This window comes from Chelmon rostratus, chromosome 8, assembly GCF_017976325.1.
Source record: "Chelmon rostratus isolate fCheRos1 chromosome 8, fCheRos1.pri, whole genome shotgun sequence".
Classification (NCBI taxonomy): Eukaryota; Metazoa; Chordata; class Actinopteri; order Chaetodontiformes; family Chaetodontidae; genus Chelmon; species Chelmon rostratus.
In genome coordinates, this window is record NC_055665.1 from 5,510,054 (window position 1) to 5,527,267 (window position 17,214).

At 41.4% G+C, this 17,214-nt stretch overlaps 1 protein-coding gene across 1 annotated transcript in view; it reads left to right on the forward strand.

Moving 5' to 3' along the window:
* syngap1b (synaptic Ras GTPase activating protein 1b) overlaps positions 1-17,214 on the forward strand; it is a 102,053-nt gene that overhangs the window by 1,889 nt on the left and 82,950 nt on the right. Inside the window, exon 2 of the mRNA XM_041942928.1 lies at positions 15,965-16,070. Coding sequence (XP_041798862.1) covers positions 15,965-16,070 — 106 coding nt within the window. The remainder of the gene's footprint in view (positions 1-15,964; positions 16,071-17,214) is intronic.

Below are 17,214 nucleotides of genomic sequence, written 5' to 3' on the forward strand. Positions count from 1 at the left end.
CAACTTAACAGCAAATATAAGGCAAAACCTGAGTCTTAATTTTTGTCAAAGTCAAGTCAATCTTTGCTCTTAAATACTAAGTATTATTGTACTGTGTAAGGGTTTTAAGATGATTCTGACTGGACAATCAGGTTTTATGATGAATTGAGATTCTGTTAAAAGCTATCTCACCCAAACCTTTAGTTTGAAAGAGGTTGGTCTATTGATCAATACGTGAGGCGTATCCCTACTCTGGTGTGTGAGATTAACATATATAGGCACACATACATATCACAATTGATACTCCTTTGTGTATTCTTGGGTAAAATGTAGTTGACGTGTTCTCAGTATGACCTGGTATAGAAGAGTTTCACGCAGTCTTTGTGCTACTGAAGTGAGCCAACTTATGAGCTAATATCTGTTTAAAAGGAGGTCAGAGGGGGGCGGATTGCCATCGCTTCATGCTCACTCAATCCATAGATAACTCAGTCAAGTCCTCTTTTTTTACTTAAACTTGCATTAATTGATCTTTTTTTAAAGATATATACGTAACAGCCTATTTCCTTCTCCCATGATGCAATGTAGGTATTAGATATACAGAGCCTACATACCCTTTAAACCAGTGGTCTCAAAACTTTTTTGTTTTATGAAAACACTATTGGGGCTTCATCTTCAAGGGAGGTTGTTCATTCTCACGTAAACATCTGTGGTTGGAAACTGTTGGTAATCCTCTGCGTAACCAGCAACCTTGAAGAAAAAACACCCTTGAACTCTTGGATATCTCTGATGTTGAGTTATTTTGGAATGAAAAGTTGTAAATCACTGCTTTTGATGTTCTCTCAGCCTGCCTGATCTACTGCATATACTTCTGTGTCAATTATTGTCTTGTGGCTTGTAGAGCATGGTTTCACATGCAGTTGAAGAAACCATTTTATTAGCTTTATTAATGTAAGACTTGTGCAAGACCAGTGCAAGTTTTTTCATTGGAGAAACAGCAAGAGAGGTCCCCTTTGTGCCGGTTGTGGTCGAAGTGCATTGTGGTGTATTTCAGATACTGTTGGTGGAGAAACTGAGAAATCCTGACTCTGACTCCAACCACTGACTTAACAGGTTTAAAATTTTTTGATTAGTTGCATATTTATGTCAGTACCACAGACTTATTTTGATGTGATGGCGTGCTGTCTACGTTCTGTTTAGCCGGGCGAACACTGTATGGATTAAGCCCGATCTTGGCCCCAAATAGGTTGCCCCGATGAATTCAGGCTGAATTTATGCCAAATCGGTTTTCATTTAGTGTAGTTTGAGGGAGTCACAACACCTGATTAACTGCATAACCAATCAACAGTTGCGCTCATGGTTGAACAGATATCTGGCATGACAGAAATTTCGCAGTGTGAGCATCATTGAGAAGGCCAGATTCAAAATGGAAGTGTGAGTGAAGCAACATACAAGAGGATGAAACAAAACAAACACCCTATTTAGGCAATACAAACTTGCATTAGATTCGCCAATATGTATTAGTCTGTATGTATGTGTTATGTACTCCTCTTTGGGTAATCTTTGTGAAAAACTACAGTGCCCAGCTGTAATTTATTTGTGACCATTTTTTGAGATTTATGTCCTCAGTAGGAACCAGCAGGCTTGGACAAATTAGGGAATTCGGGAACTCTAGCCCATAAGAACCCACGGTGACACAGGTGTCACACGTCCAAATTTTCCTAAAACATGAAATAATCCGAGTTCTCAACGCCCAATGTGACACATATGTAACATTTGAGATCTTGGACAGTAGGGGGTGGTGACATAGAAATGTGTTCTATGTGGTCTATTTAGTCTGTCTTATGTCCCCCATAATTTTCCTAAAAGCAGAAATGGGTCCGGGTTCTTATGGGCTAGATAGACAGACTGATGTATTTATGGTTTTGAGATTTATCAAAAAATAGAAAAATGCAGAATAGCACCACCCTATTTCTTTTATGGTGTAAAAGCAGAAATCCAGAATGTTTTCATTTCCAGTGACTTAGTTGACTTTATTGGCCCTGTCAACCAGAACCAGTGTGACCCACGTCTTAGTAGCAGAGTACAGACAGCATCTCCAACCAGGGCAAATGTCTGTCTTTGATAATGCTCCACCATGTAAATTGATATGTTAATTAGTTCTTTATCAAAATACATAACAGATAGCAGGCTTAAAGTTGCTAATTGATTAGTTTTATATAAATATAACTTACTGCTTACGTGCTTGTTTATAAAATCGACCATTAAAGGATAACTCGTTTTTTACAACCTGGACTTTATTTGTAGCATTAAATACGACCATTTACTCGCCCAGACAACTTTGGTGGCATTTGGAGTCGTTTTGAAGAAATTAGCAAAACTCGTTCATATTCCAATATTTTGTTATGATATGCTGGTGCTATTCCCCTCTGAGCGCGTGGTGGCATGTTATCAACATCCAGCGTCTCTAGACAACTACCCCTGATGTGGATGATGTCATTACCGAAAAGCCGCGCGCTGCAAGCAGCCAGCCACAACACGGCTAACTCTGCGGCGGTTGGCTACGAATACGCAATAATGAACCATAGATGTGCCAAACTACAGCTAAACTAGCCGACCGCCAGCTCAGATTATGCCCCGAGTACTTGCATTATACGGATGTACGCGCCGCTCCTCTGGGGCTAATTTCTTCAAAACGACTCCAAATGCCACCAAAGTTGTCTGGGTGAGTAAATGGTCGTATTTAATGCTACAAATAAAGTCCAGGTTGTAAAAAGCGAAAGTTATCCTTTAAATACAAGGTGAAGTCTGACATATACGTAGCTGGAAATTTTAATCAACTAGTTTTAATGAGAACAATATTCTTTTTCAGGCTGTATTTATCTGAAGGAATGATTTAGCAGGACTTCTGTGTTGCAGCTGTTTTAACACATTCACAGCTGTGGAGCTTCACAGCGAAACCTTTGGTTGTTAAACCAGCAGAATATAATTGTTGGAGCTCTTTCTCGAGTATTTTTATTTCTGTGTTCCCCCAGTTGATTTTCAGTTTCCTTAAAATGTGCATAGCTGTAGGTTAGTGTTGATAAACTTGACTATTTTTGTTCCTGACTTGAACCTGCTGCTGGCTGTGAGTAATTCTCATCTGGCTCTGTAGGCCAGGAGAGGGTACTGTTCTTCAACTTTTCTACCTCTGCTTTGCAACAAAACTGCTTCTACACACACTATTACACAGTTTAAGCCAATACTGCTGATTCATAACACCACCATAAATGGAGCAGAGCCACGTAAAATCCATAGGTCACCTCCCCCAAACTTAACAAGGCTTTTTTAGGCCATTTATGCGTTGATATACTTTTTAATTTACTTTAAAGCCCTAAACTCTGACTCACCAGCACTTTATAGAAGTACAGTGGGGTAGCTGCAAGTCTCGCTATATGGTTATACTGTCATTCTGGTGTTTCATTATTATCTTTTATCTTTGTTTTATTGTATTTTACTGTTATCTTCCTCGCTGTTTGATATATTTTATGTACTGTGTGTATTTTACAGAATGTGTTTGTGTACGGCGTTTGATTTAAGCCCTACGCTGAGGCACATTCCTATGTTCAGCTATGTTGGCGCGTCAATAAAGTAATGAATCTTTATGTGGCCAGTCAAAGCGTACTGGTGGCGACTTCGCTGTAGCGTTTGTGCACGCCTGCCAATAGTATTTCAACTTGTCATCACTCAGAGGAATAGAGCGCGCTGTGATCCCGATAAGAGACCTGCGCTGCTCTGGAGGGATTGAATGGAGAGCCTGGTTCAATTAATCAGAGCCCTATCCCTGTCTAATTGTGCCAATAAGGCAGCAGCTGTGAATGGGTCGGAGGCAGGACTGACGTGCTGATAGCCGTCACCTCGGCGACGGAGAGAGGCGTTAAATATTCATGCTTGTCAATCACCTCATGCCGAGCGGGTCTCTCTCTCTTCCTCTCTCTCTTTTTTTTTTCTACACACACACCCACCCTTCAATTTATTTATTTTAGATGGCTTCAGTGGTGAGGCACAAAAGCAGGCATACTGTACGTTGCCATAGCGGCGATACAGAGGATCAGTGGAGGACCTCGCTCTTTTTCCTCACCGGTCTTGCTGCTATCAGCTGATCTTAAATACCCACCTTTCACCTCTCTGATTCTCTGTTTGCGTATATGCTTAGCCTCAGAGCTCGGCCTCACCTGTCCAACCCCCGGCTCCCTCTTGTATCTTTGCCTCCTCCAGGCTCAATCCTGGTTTGAAAGCCCTCCATCGATCCATCACTCTTACCTTTTCTCCTGTTCTCTCTCTCTCTGTTGCTTCCTATCAATCTTGTTCCATCCCTTCTCTCTCTTTTCCCACCCTGCGCAATCTCTCACTCTCCGCCCCCCCTCCCTCCTTCTGTCTCTACACTTCCTCTCCGTCTTTCTTACCCCCTCCCATCTCTCTCTCACACTCTTTTCTGCCCCCATCCTTTTACCTCACTCTCTCCTCCTCCTCCCTCCCTCTCTCTGGGATGACTGGCAGGAGTCTCTGGCTCTCCCACAGGCCACCTGTCTCTGTCCTCCTCACAGCTCCATTCACTTGATTTTTTTTTTAAAATGTTTTATGAATGATGGCCATCAGACAGACGCAGGAGGGACGTCGTCCCGGAGAGCCGAGGTGTCGCTTCGGGGAACAAGACTCCTCTGTTGTGTCTGAAATGTGTCACTATGGAAATGTGTGTTAATCGTGCGCCTGTGTAGCTCTTGACTCCCGGTGTGTTGGGTTCATTGAACTGTTTCCTAGTGATGGAGTGGAGGCACTTCATAAGGCTAGAATGGGATTACACCCTTACTGACTTGTCAACACCCCTGGCTCATTTAACTTGCCAAGGATAATAGATATGCCGACAAGATGTGTTGTCTGAGTGGCATGTTTTGACACTGTGCATCCAGGGCAAAATACCTTTGAAAGCTCAAAAACCGCCTGTGAAATTAAAAATGACGAGGCAAAACATGCCAACTCTAATTACAGCACCCCCTTGTACTATTTTTCTTTTTTTGTTCTTGAATTGTCATCGCACACTTACAAGTGAATGTGACTTCTACACTATCTCCCTTGAGCGTCTGCGTGTGATTGGTAGAAAGTCGTACGTGCAGTCTAAGCAAGAAAAATAGAAACGTGTTGCTCAGAAAACAAGCGAGCGCGCAGCCTGAAGCAGCAGAAAATGTCACTTAGTGTTACTCTGTCTGTGTGATCATATATTAGGAAGAAAAGAAGAAAAATATTTTTGTGGTACAAATGGATGCAGTCCAACAGCTCAGAAATTGCCGTAAACTTGAGTCAACACTTCTGTGAAGCAGTCACAACAGAAATGTAACACTGTAGGCTTCATTTATGCAGGGATCATGCATGAGGTTGCATGCATCATATCCTGTTTTTAATTTGTTTTCATTTTGATTTTTTTGCCCCCCTAGTGCTACAAATATTTACATTCAGTATTCATTACTCTTTGTTTTAATTAGAAGTGAAACACTTGAGTTAATTCATTGATTGACTGTTGTTCAGATATAACATGAAACTTCTGAAATTATAATGGCATTATAATTGGCAGATTAATAGATAATAAAAGTAATTGTTAATTGCAACCATAGCTGTCAGTGTCGTGTGTGAGCAGTAGTGCTCTAATGCACTCATGAGCATTTAAATGTGATAACTGGATAGTTTTTCACTTATGTTGACATCTGATACGTTTAAAGACATTTACAGTAGTTTGAGAAGTGAAATTTGTTAACAAAGCTGGCTGGTTATAGACCTCTTCACTAACTGGATCACTTGGGAAAATCTGGCTGGGAAAAAAAAATCAATGTAGGCAATGATGAGCATGAGCAATAATTTTCTGGACCTGAAATTTCTTTTCCATTTATAATCTGTGAGGATTTGTTTTCCAACCGCATGAATCTCTGTCCAGGCTGCTCTGCCTCTTTCTGTCCTATAGGGGGAGCTGCAGGGCTGGCAGTGATGGCTGTCTGCCATCCTCTCCCCCTCCTCCTCATCTCACAATAATCTGAGGTGACAGAGGTTCATATACCACCGCCACGCACCAGTGCCCTGTCCCCCAAGTCATGTGTCCTGGCTGCGCTTCCCCAACTGTGCCAGTGTTACGCAAGAAAAACTGACAGGGGGCACACGCCTTGTTTAGCCTGCAAGAGCTGGGAAATACATAGCACTCTGAGAAGTAGATGCAGTTCTCTAGCAAATTAAAATTAATAGGATTGTTGAGTAGATTTTCCCCTTCGGTAAAAGCAGGCCTTCCTTTGCATGTTGGCGGTCCCATTTTCAGCTATGATACTGAATTTGAAAGCATTCGTGCATGAGCAGGTCTGCAAACAAGCCGCAGCACCTCGGTGGCTTCAGCCTGTAGCTACTGTTGTCACAGTGCATGAAGAGGTGGATAGTATGTTTGCTCATGACCCTGGAGAACAAGATTCAGGTGGCTGTCGCGTGGGAGTTGGAGGGATTAATTATGTAATAAACGTAGGTGGGCAGTGACTCTCAGAAGAGAAAGGTTGATTGTTTTAGCAAGATGGCTGACCTGAACCCCTGAGGCGATGTTAACAAAAGAGTCTTGGTATTTAACTATTACGTGGCGTTTAAATAAAAACTGTCACTCAGAAATAAAACATTTTTCATAAGGTCATCCTGTACATACAAGGGTTTAAATGGCGTTTATCTCAACGTTTTGATTAATTCGCCTATCCCCGTGGATAGTGTATGCTTTTTTGTCTTCAATACCTCGGAGGCACCTAGAGAAAGAGGGAAACCAGGCCCAATTTGTCTCCTGCCAACTTACCAGGAGCAACTGCCAGATCTCGATGACCTTAAAGGCAATCCTCTGCCATTTATCAGTTTTATTAAGAAGAATTGCACTTGGCCAGGTCTGTCTCTGTGGGACGTGGACACTTATGCGTAGTTTGAACTTTTCCGATGCACAAAACGTCTGCAAGCACATAAACCAACTCAGCATTTATAATCTACACATTTATTTTATGGTCTTATTTACAACTTACATTTCGTACAATAGAAAGAGCTCTTAAACATTAAACTTGATACAGCATATTCAAGCATAATACTCAGGATTTGAATTTGGATCTGACGCTGTCCCCTAATGAAGGATATCACTTACATTTCTGCCTAAATCAAACTAAAATGCATTTTATTGACTGAATATTATCTGTGAAAAGTACCAATAGACTGATCAATTTTCTAATTAGCGTTCTATTAACTATGAGCTGCAATGCCAGCAGTGTAAAAGAGACCAAGTATAGAATACGTGGTCTATAGCTGCTGTGCCTTCATCATTCTTTTAGTGTTTGGATGATATGCTGTGTAAAATTTAAAGTGTTAATATTACATGAAGCAAACAAGATTTTTTTTTTCTTATTTTCTGCATCACTAACTGAATGCATATAGGTTCCCGTGGCAACAAACAACAATGCGATGCATACTGTTTGTACTGCCATGATTACATGGCTTCGTTCAGCGACATATTTAACAAAGCTCAGCAAATTTGCATACATAATGTATTCCCTCAGCAGAAAATCTATGTTGCTCTTAGCGAATATCATCAGGAATTAGTGAAAGGGTGGTACTTTTAGTTAATAAATATAACCTGGAGAGATGGTCGTAGAAGCTCAGGCGAGGGGAATGATGAGAATAAAAAGGGGAAGGATTTGATTGGCTGGGGAGAACCGTTGGAATGGGGAAGATATAAAACTCAGAAAACAACAAAACCAGACAGGACTGTGACAGAAGCATGACAGCAGGCAGATTGTAGTATGTTTTCACATCATTTATCGACAATATGGTTCTGTCTCGGTCTAATTTCACTGTGCCATAGCCACCTACCACAGTTTTGTCCCCAAAGTTCTTTTCCAACATGTCCTCATGCTGAAACGACTGAATAGGTCGTTTGCCAGTGGCTCCTAAATCGACATATATCACTGCTGGAGAGTAGCAGCAGAACTTCGTCCAGTCGTTATCAGTTTGACCCATCCATCCACCCCACCTTCCTCCAAATGTGGACGTTCTCGCTCTTTTTACTCCATCACCTGGCTTCCTCTTCTTCTCCCGCCATTATTATGGTGTGCTACAGGTCGCCACCTAACAATAAACGGCAATATGGGCTGTAATAACCTGTTTGCAAAGTCAACCTGTAATGTTTTTCTGTTTTTGTTTTTTTTCAGACATGCAAATAATACAAATGGTCACTCACTGGTGTGAAAAGCCAAAAATGGTCAAAATGTCAGCCCTTTTGGCCTGTTCACTGTGTGTGTGTGTGTGTGTGCATCTGTGCAGGATCATTGTGTGTTTTAAACACTGTAGCCGTGCCCGAGGTCAAGAGAAGGAGGAACATCTGTCCGTGAAAGAACGTTACTGGTGGTCTGAAGGACAAATCGCGCTTTTGGCCAGATAGCCTTGAATCATGATGCATGGGACTGTGTGTGTGTGTGTGTGTGTGTGTGTGTGTGTGTGTGTGTGTGTGTGTCCATGCTGAGGTGAAATTTATGCCTGTATTTGAGCAGGTGCATGGCCAAATTTTGTTATTGCCTGCATGTGTGTGTTCATATGTTTGTTTCTGTGTGTGCGTGTGTGTGTGTGTGTGTGTGCGTGTGCGTGTTTGAGCCAGAGTTAGACAGCCAGCAGTGTTTGATTGCTGCCCCGTTAAGAAATAATAGATTGTACAGTTTTTGCACATTACACACTCTATTTCTTGCAGTCTTACACACACACACACACACACACACACACACACACACACACACACACACATTCCCCTCACTTCTCTCACACACACACACCCATCCATACACGGCGTCCCACCATATTCTCCTGCTCCTCACAGCTGGGCCTGAGGAAGCAGTAGTGACATATGGGCAAGCCAGCCTGCAGCATCACTCAACTCAACCTGCCAAGCTGAACACAAACACCCTCCTCCCTCTTCAGATCAATGGCACTCCCTTCCCTCCCCTTCCCTTCCTTCCTCTACCACCATCCCTTCCTCCTTGCCCTCCTGGTCTAACGCCACCATCCCACTATCCACTCCCAGCTCTCCATGCCTGGACTGGCTTCTGCCTCGTATAATGTGGCACAGTTTGCCTCTGACTGAAATTTGAGGAGCATGTTCATTTTTAATTTCCTGATTCTTAAAATTCGAATCAGAAATAGATCGATTTCAACCTTGCCCAATGCAGCAGTCGTCATGGATGCTTAAATCCTGCAGGCACACAATTTACAATTCAAATCGGACAAAATCGATTGCTGCACCACTGGTGTCAACAATACGCAAACATGGCCCAGAACCTTAAATGACATGTCCAACTGCAGTTATTCTTATACCTGCATCCATTCGTGGAACTATTTTGAGATGAAGCGTTGTTATGCATTTTCTGGGTGTTAACCACTCATCTTCAGGTTGCATAAGTTAGAGAATTGAGAGAATGCTGTTCCCAGACAAGAGGAAAGAACTGCACACATGTGAGACACCATATCAGATACACCTGTCAGCCGAGCTGTAACATCTGGTGATAATGGTGGAATTTAGTGAAATGCTATTGGAACTCCATGGATGCATGATTAGGATAAACATTGTGAAAGACAGTAACAGCTTTTTCCGCCTTGCTAAGAGTCTGGTCCATCTGGTCTGTTTACCCATCCAACATTTGGTCCAGAACAAGATATTTGTCCAAATACTGGTCACACCTGGTACGGATATTTGTGGTTCCCAGAGAATGATTCCTGATTTAGTAACCCCTTGACTGTTTATAAAACATTGTCCAACACTTCAGTCCATTTGAAAGAAGCTTGAAAGCTATATTTCCAGATCATCATTCGGATTAGATGTTCATGTCCTCTGAAGATGTTGGTGTTTTTTCTCAACCTTGTTAGTGTTATTTCTTCAAATCACTGTTGCCTTGCACAAAAACGAAGTGCATATGACATTCAACTGCAAAGAATACACATATTATTATTATTACTAGTAGTATATATATTATTAGTAACAAACAGTAATGATTATTAGATTATACAGTAACAGCTCACAACCATAACATTTTAGTTTGGATACAGAAATATTAAAAATAACACCAACACTAGGTCAAAACGTCCAGTTGTCTTTGCTGGTTTTCTACCTGTTGTTAATATTAGCCCATTATTGTGCTTGTGCTATATTGACTAAAACTCTGACAGTTTTGAGTGAGGGACTTTTATTAGTAGATGCACCCACAAGCACAAGAAATAACCAAATCTAATGGGCCACAATTTAGCTCTTACATTCATGCTTTTACGGGGAACCATAGCCCCGCCAATCTACGTGCATCAGTATGCTTCATACAAAGTGCTTAAACTAATCTAAAATCCCACCTTTCCAGTAATAGAACTTTGGTGGGCCGCATCCGCCATTTTTTTTTTTTTTCACTTTCCGAAAGAGAAAATCCAACAAGTTCACCCACTTGAGTGGCGAGTTGAGCAAAGGAGCTTCTCAAACTACTTCCCACACTTTTCAGTACAAGCAAAACACCATGAATGTCTTTGAGGAAAATTGCAGCTATAATGGACATCGCAGCTTCTAGGTGGCACCATACCAGGCTTTCCTGTTCTTTAAAACGTGTGTGCGAGGTGTAAGTGCAGCATCTGTGGTGGTTAAAAGTCAGTGTGCTGGCCTAATGCTGCCTCTCTGTGGATGCTCAGTGAACGCCTGGCAGCTCCCTTTGCCCACTCACGGCAACCTCAGAGCTGGTGTTATGTCACATCTCCAGCTGTAGCCGCTGCGACATCTGACCAATCAAATCCTGCCACACGCAGAGTAAAAATGGCCTGCAGGTGTTTTCCCCCCACTGGAAGCAGAAGTGGGATGCTTATTGGTGGGCTGATGTGTCAGGGTGGGGTAGAAAGGTATTCTGGGTCTTTTCCATGAGTCAAGTTGTCAGTGATGAATTGCGCTGGGCAGGGCAGCAGTAGGGGGGAGAGTGAATGGGCTTGTTCTTGTTCAAGTAGATGTGATTAAGGAAAATTACCATATTTAGCTCCTTGTAATTGGATAGTGTTGACATCCAGATGGCTAGTCAAGAATTTAACTTTTTAAGACTCACGGATTGAATAATAATAAAAATAAACTTTATTTGTAAAGCACCTTTCATACGGGAAATGCAGCTCAATGTGCTTTACAGCAAAGAAATTTCATGCACCAAGTGCTTTATATAAATAAAGACACAGAGTGAACATAAAAGCAAGGATAGAGAATTAATGGAAAACAAGATAAGTATAAATCCCTCTTCATGATATAATAAAAATCAGATTAAAAAAAGGATGAAAACAAAAAAGAGAGAATGCATAAGATGGAAAATAAATACCCACCAAATAATAATAATTCAATAAAATTCAAAATAGATCAGCCATGATTTAGCTACAGCTCATGTTAAGAAATACATGCTTCTACTTTCTTATTTTGCCTCCATTACGTAAAAAGAAAGAGTTTGAGGTGTTGATCTGTCTGGAAATGACACAAACCTGTGCCTCGACTCACCAAACATGTATTTTGTAACTGCCTCACAATTCATACAGTAGATAAAAGTAAACGCAGCCCATTTGTCTCCTCTGGATTCCATGGCAACGGCGGAAAATTTGGACACAGAGAAGCATCACTTTAACCCCGCTGAAAATCACTACGATTCTTCAATAGTCGCAAAATCATTCAGTGAGATTACCTGAGCTCTGAGTTTCCTACTCCTCCGTACTCTGCGCCCGATTCCTTTTTCATGGAGTCAGAACTGGCTGTGCTCAGTCGGGCATTATGAAACCACTTTGCTTATTACGTATATTTAGAAACACTATCATCGAGCAGCATGGTTGCAATAAAGCTACACTATGCAACTCTGGCTTTATTTGCGCTCCAGATCGATGGAGAACTGGTAGAATGTGAGGTTAATTCAGGTTTACTGATACTCGCTGGCACTAAAGCATATTCAATTAGTCGAACAGAGCGCTCGGCCACTCTCTGCTGCTGGTTCCTACATTAATCTGGCAGAGAGAATTAAAAGAGGGTTAGAGAAAAGCTGTGTGCACTGACAAGACTTGGATTTAAATTGAAGCTGGATGCACTAAAGAGGCTTGAATTTAGATTGAAGCCGGTTGTCTTTTTTTTCTGGTCTGATAATGTCACACTGGTGTGAAGGATATTCTACTGGGGTTGCGGTGATATAAATACTGTGAGACCATCTGAATATGATATACAGTTAATATCATGGTAGCTGTCACTTTGATGTGTCTGGGTGTGTTAAGTTACTGTCAGCAACATTGCAAACCAATGAACAGGACTGCTGCACGGCAAAACTTATTGTGCCTTCAACCTTTATTGAGTTAAAACAGACATTCCTCTTGTTATATCTATAAGCAGTTTCTTATCCAGAAAATGTACGATCTCACAATATACAGTATACTTCATCAAGTTCAAGTTTTATTTGTAGAGCAATATCTCACAAAGAATTTAGGTGTCTTACAGAGTAAACAATATTTAAAACAATATATACAACATAGAACAATGTGAGAGTTAAAAGACAAATGTGAGATGAGAGATTACGCACTTAAACACCCACACAACAAAGTTAAAAATTGCTAATGCAGTATAAAAGCACATATACCATGACGGAGGATATTTAAGAATCTCATGGCTTATAGGAATCTAAAATTCTGACCTAATTTGACTTTACAGCAAATGTAAGAAAATGACTTTTGTCAGCGGCACGCAGGACAACGCTGAACACAATATAAACAAATAAAAGCTAAACGCAGCTAATGAGTACTCAAATATACGTATATTCTGCGGACATTCAACTCTATCGTATCTCACAGCACAGCGCTGCCATATTGCAGGGCCATCTTGGGTGCAACATTTTGTTTGACACCATGATTTTTTTTAAAAATCGATTCACTAATTGTGCCTTCGAGGCTGAAGTCTGTACAGTAATTTTACACGTTATTGCTGCCCTCTGTAGCAGTCAGATGCAGCTGGTGACAACATTGTCGCAGTATGTTATGCCAGTTTACCAACATTTGCCATGATAAACAGTATTAATGCTGTGCTGGCATTAATATATTGTGCATCCTATCATGAACTGAAATATTGGTCAAATTTTCCCCTGTCGGTGGCACTAGATGAAAAGCTACAGCCTCTGCAAAGTCCTTTACATTCTTCTTCTGGATACAATGAAGGTCTCAAGCTACATTTTTTAGAGCAACCCATCTAATAGTAGATATTTCATTCAGGATTAAAGAAGCAGTGACAGACCGCCAGCTAGATAGAAAACTTGACAAACGGCAAAACCTCTCATCGCCCCAACAAAAGCGAAACAGTAAATTAACATACACGCTCTGTGCATTCCCACACTGGACTCATAAAGAATGGATGCTGCTTAATATATTTTTCATCAAGGAGTTTGTACTGTAATTTCATCACAACAAGCAATATGTTCCAACGTATTAGAATGTAGTTTTGTGCACTTTGGTTGCACAAGCAGCAAAGTGGAGAGCAATCATATAGGCAGCTGATTTATGCTACTTTTCCCTGATAAGGCTGAATATAAAGACTCATATGAGCAGGATCCTGATGCTGTGATGTGAAGCATCTTCTGCTCGGCTGGTCTAACATTAACTGCGTGTGTGCGTGGGCGTGTGTGTGTTCATGTGTCCGATGTGATGCAGCTGTAGCATGGTGGCGGAGAATATTACTAGCTCGAAGTGGAGCAGCGTCTGCATTCAATTTTTTATGTGTCCTTGCGTTGGATGGACACACATCTGCACATACAAAATACTAGTAAGATGCACGCGACACCCCCACACACGCGACAATACACACACCCACTCTGGCGTCTTTTCATCTTAACACGGCTCCTTTAGAGTGAGTGGCACTCGGCTGTCTTGTGGGACATATGGCTCAGTGTGACCTGCCAGTGTCCTTCACTGTTGTTGGCTTCGCCCCAAAGCCCCCCAGGCTGCATTCTCCTGCTCTGCCCTGCAGTTAGTCCCACCTTCTGACACTGGCTCTCTGTGTTCACACCAGCTCTTTTATGTCCCGATGTTGCATTTCAGTTAGACGCTGGTCTCAAAAGGACACATTCAAAGGCACAGCAGTCTCGCATCAGAACACAGACAAGGCTGTTTTCCACAGATTCATGTCAGTAAGGATACATAGAGGACAGTGGCTTCAGTCACTTTAAAGCCATTATTTGGCATTTTTTAAAGTTGCAATTTTTTTTTTTTTTTTTTTTTTTTTTGGCCAGTTGGGTGCAGAAGAACACCGCAACTAGATGAAATACAAATCTGCTGCATATAAACTCGGGGGCCACTTTATTAGGTACACCTGCAAAATCTAATGCAATCTAACACAACAGCTCAGCCATAAATTTTACTTTAACAAACACAATAATGTTCACTTTTGGTTGGCAAAGAGGTATTTCTTTTTAATTTGTGTTTATTAATGAGATTGTAGGGCGCAGGGGTGTTAAACTGGACTATATTATATTGAGCGGTGTTACAGTAATAAACACATACTGTAATTAACACCTCTCTGAAAGTTTTACCCCAAAGAAATGATTGAATTAGATTTTATCGGTGTACCTAATAAAGTGGCCATGGAGTGCATTCTTCTTTATAAAGTTGTGTTAATGTATTAACTGTATAAACTGGCTATTTACACATTAAGCAGACATGGTGCAACATTTACATGGATTTTAAGTCCATCTCTCCTTTTAGCTCTGCTTTTGTCTCCACCACCTCCTGAGAAAACCACCTGGGTCTTTAAATCACTGGGTAGGGTGCAGAGGGACTTATTTGGGCTTTTTGCTGGAAACAGCTGCCTGCTACTGCTGGAAACTGGGCTGATAAGAACAACATTTGCTAGCCATGAGCTAAAAAAGGCTAAAATGCTACATGCTCTCAGTTGCCAGTTGTATCTGGTAAGATACAACAGTCGAATACAGCAACACAGCTTTCACCCATCAATGCATCACAGTGTGTTCCTTTGAAAGGAAAGTCATCATGAATTTCTGCAGTGACTTTTTATTTCTTAGCACATTTCTTGGTGTTCTGGGGCCCAGTGCCAACAAAGAACTAGCTTTGGTGTTCAGTCAAGATTTATAGGTTTGTACTTTACAGTATATGCTGTATTTTCTGAGAGTAACTGTGATGTTTCAAAAGGACCAGTGCCTCTGATTAGTGTGGCACATTCTCCCATTTATTTTCCCCCAAGTCTCACTTTTATGAATTCGGGGACTGTGGGGCCAACTGTGCCGGAGCTGTGAAATGTGGTTTATTTCTTCTACATACATTTTTTTCCTTTTCTTTTTCTTTGCAGTTTGCAGTTCCTCCAGATCAGACGTAATGCATCACACGATGAACTGCTGTGGATGTTAGAAGTTTTAGAATTCCTGCTTTGTCTCTTACCAAGATAAGCCACTTCTGTTGAACGATGTGTGTTAAGACTTTAAAGCATATGATGTAACTGGTAGCCTGTGGATTGCATCTGACCCCACATTAACCTCAAATACATTTCTTGGATGAATTTAATCCACTTGGTTGTTGCTTTGATCAAAGGTCTGTCAGTTCATTTATGATGTTGGGAACCTTACTGACACCTGCTATGCATCTCCTTTGTGTTTGTTTGTCTGTTTGTTACCAGCTTTTTTAATCATTTCAGTCTATTCTAAAAAAAAAAAAAGACAAGTTAGATAAAATCACTAAAAGATCAATTTAGCCACAGCTGTTTCCACAGTATTGCAGACATTAATAAAGCATAATGTGAACACAATGGTTCTTTGAATGCAGCGAAGAGGAGGACAAACAGTGCATAGCTGCATGTTCATATTCTGCACAGAGCGTCAGGCTGTACTTCAGGAGCGTGTGTTTGCGTACTGACCTTGTGCTTTCTCTCTGTGTGCAGGTACACCCTTTGCTGATGCGCGAGAGGCGCTCAGAGTCTCACAGGAACAAGCTGCTGCGGCGGACAGTCAGCGTTCCTGTTGAGGGACGGCACCATCCCGAGATGGGTGAGCAGACAAACCTTCAAGCAGCTTTAATTCTAAAATATTCGAATTGAAGTCTCAATCAAGGTCCATTTTACATTTTCCAGTTATTAAAAAATACATCAAAAGGCATCAGATCAAATTAAACACCTCAAGGACGTATCTGTCTGACTTCATGGAAAGACTTTTGGGTGATGCCGTGGATGTGTCTCAACTTTAATCCACTCCACTTCCTTCATGTCCATTTTATTTTTCAAAACTTCATCACCTTTGCTACTTTAGGTTAACTTATAATAGTCGATAGTTGCATAGCAACGACAGTGATGTAAAGCTCTTTGCATCCTCTGAGCCATTACTCTCTCTGTTACTAGCAACGTTCACAGCAGCACTCTGCATCTGAGCGGAGATAAAAGCATCCCATCTGATCAGAGCTTAAGGCAGCTGTTTTCCTTCTGCCAGACTTTGCCTAGCTTTGCCTTTTGTCAGGTTGGGTGATTTATCAGTTATCTTGCTTTGAAATGAAATTCATTTAATGATACCTTGATAATCATGCATATCTTTCAAGTTCTCTCTCTTTATTTCTACCTCAATCTATATTAGTTTTAGTTATCTTTCTCTTTTGCTTCTTTCTTTATGCTTTCAAAATGTTTCTTCTGTGCTTTTATAACGCCGTATTGTCCTCTCAAACTCTCCTCGGACTCTATGAAACTGACCCTCTGATTGCTGCCTCCCTCTGTTTGTTTTGCCTGACTCAGTCTCTCTGGGCCCTCTACAAATGTCTCGCTCAGTTTCTCCCTCTTCCTTCACCCTCCACCTCTCCGTCTCACTCAGCTATTTTAAGGGCCTCCCTCGCGACGTCCTCCGCCTGTGATTCTGCCGTTGCTGCCACCTCAGCAGTTGTGCTGATTCATCTGGATAAATATTTGCCTCCGTTTTCACGGGTGGCTCTCTGACCTCGAAGCGGTCAACCACTGACACATCAGTTGACACGGCCCCGCCACACTTTGACACATGCTGACATAGCAATGCTACGTTATATTGCCCGCGTGTAAGTATATTGTTAACACATTCAGATATGTTAGTGTGCTACGCTACAGGCCATAATGCACTGACACCATTACGGACCATCTGTGGTGACTGCGCCCAAGAGCCAAAAGAGATTAATGGG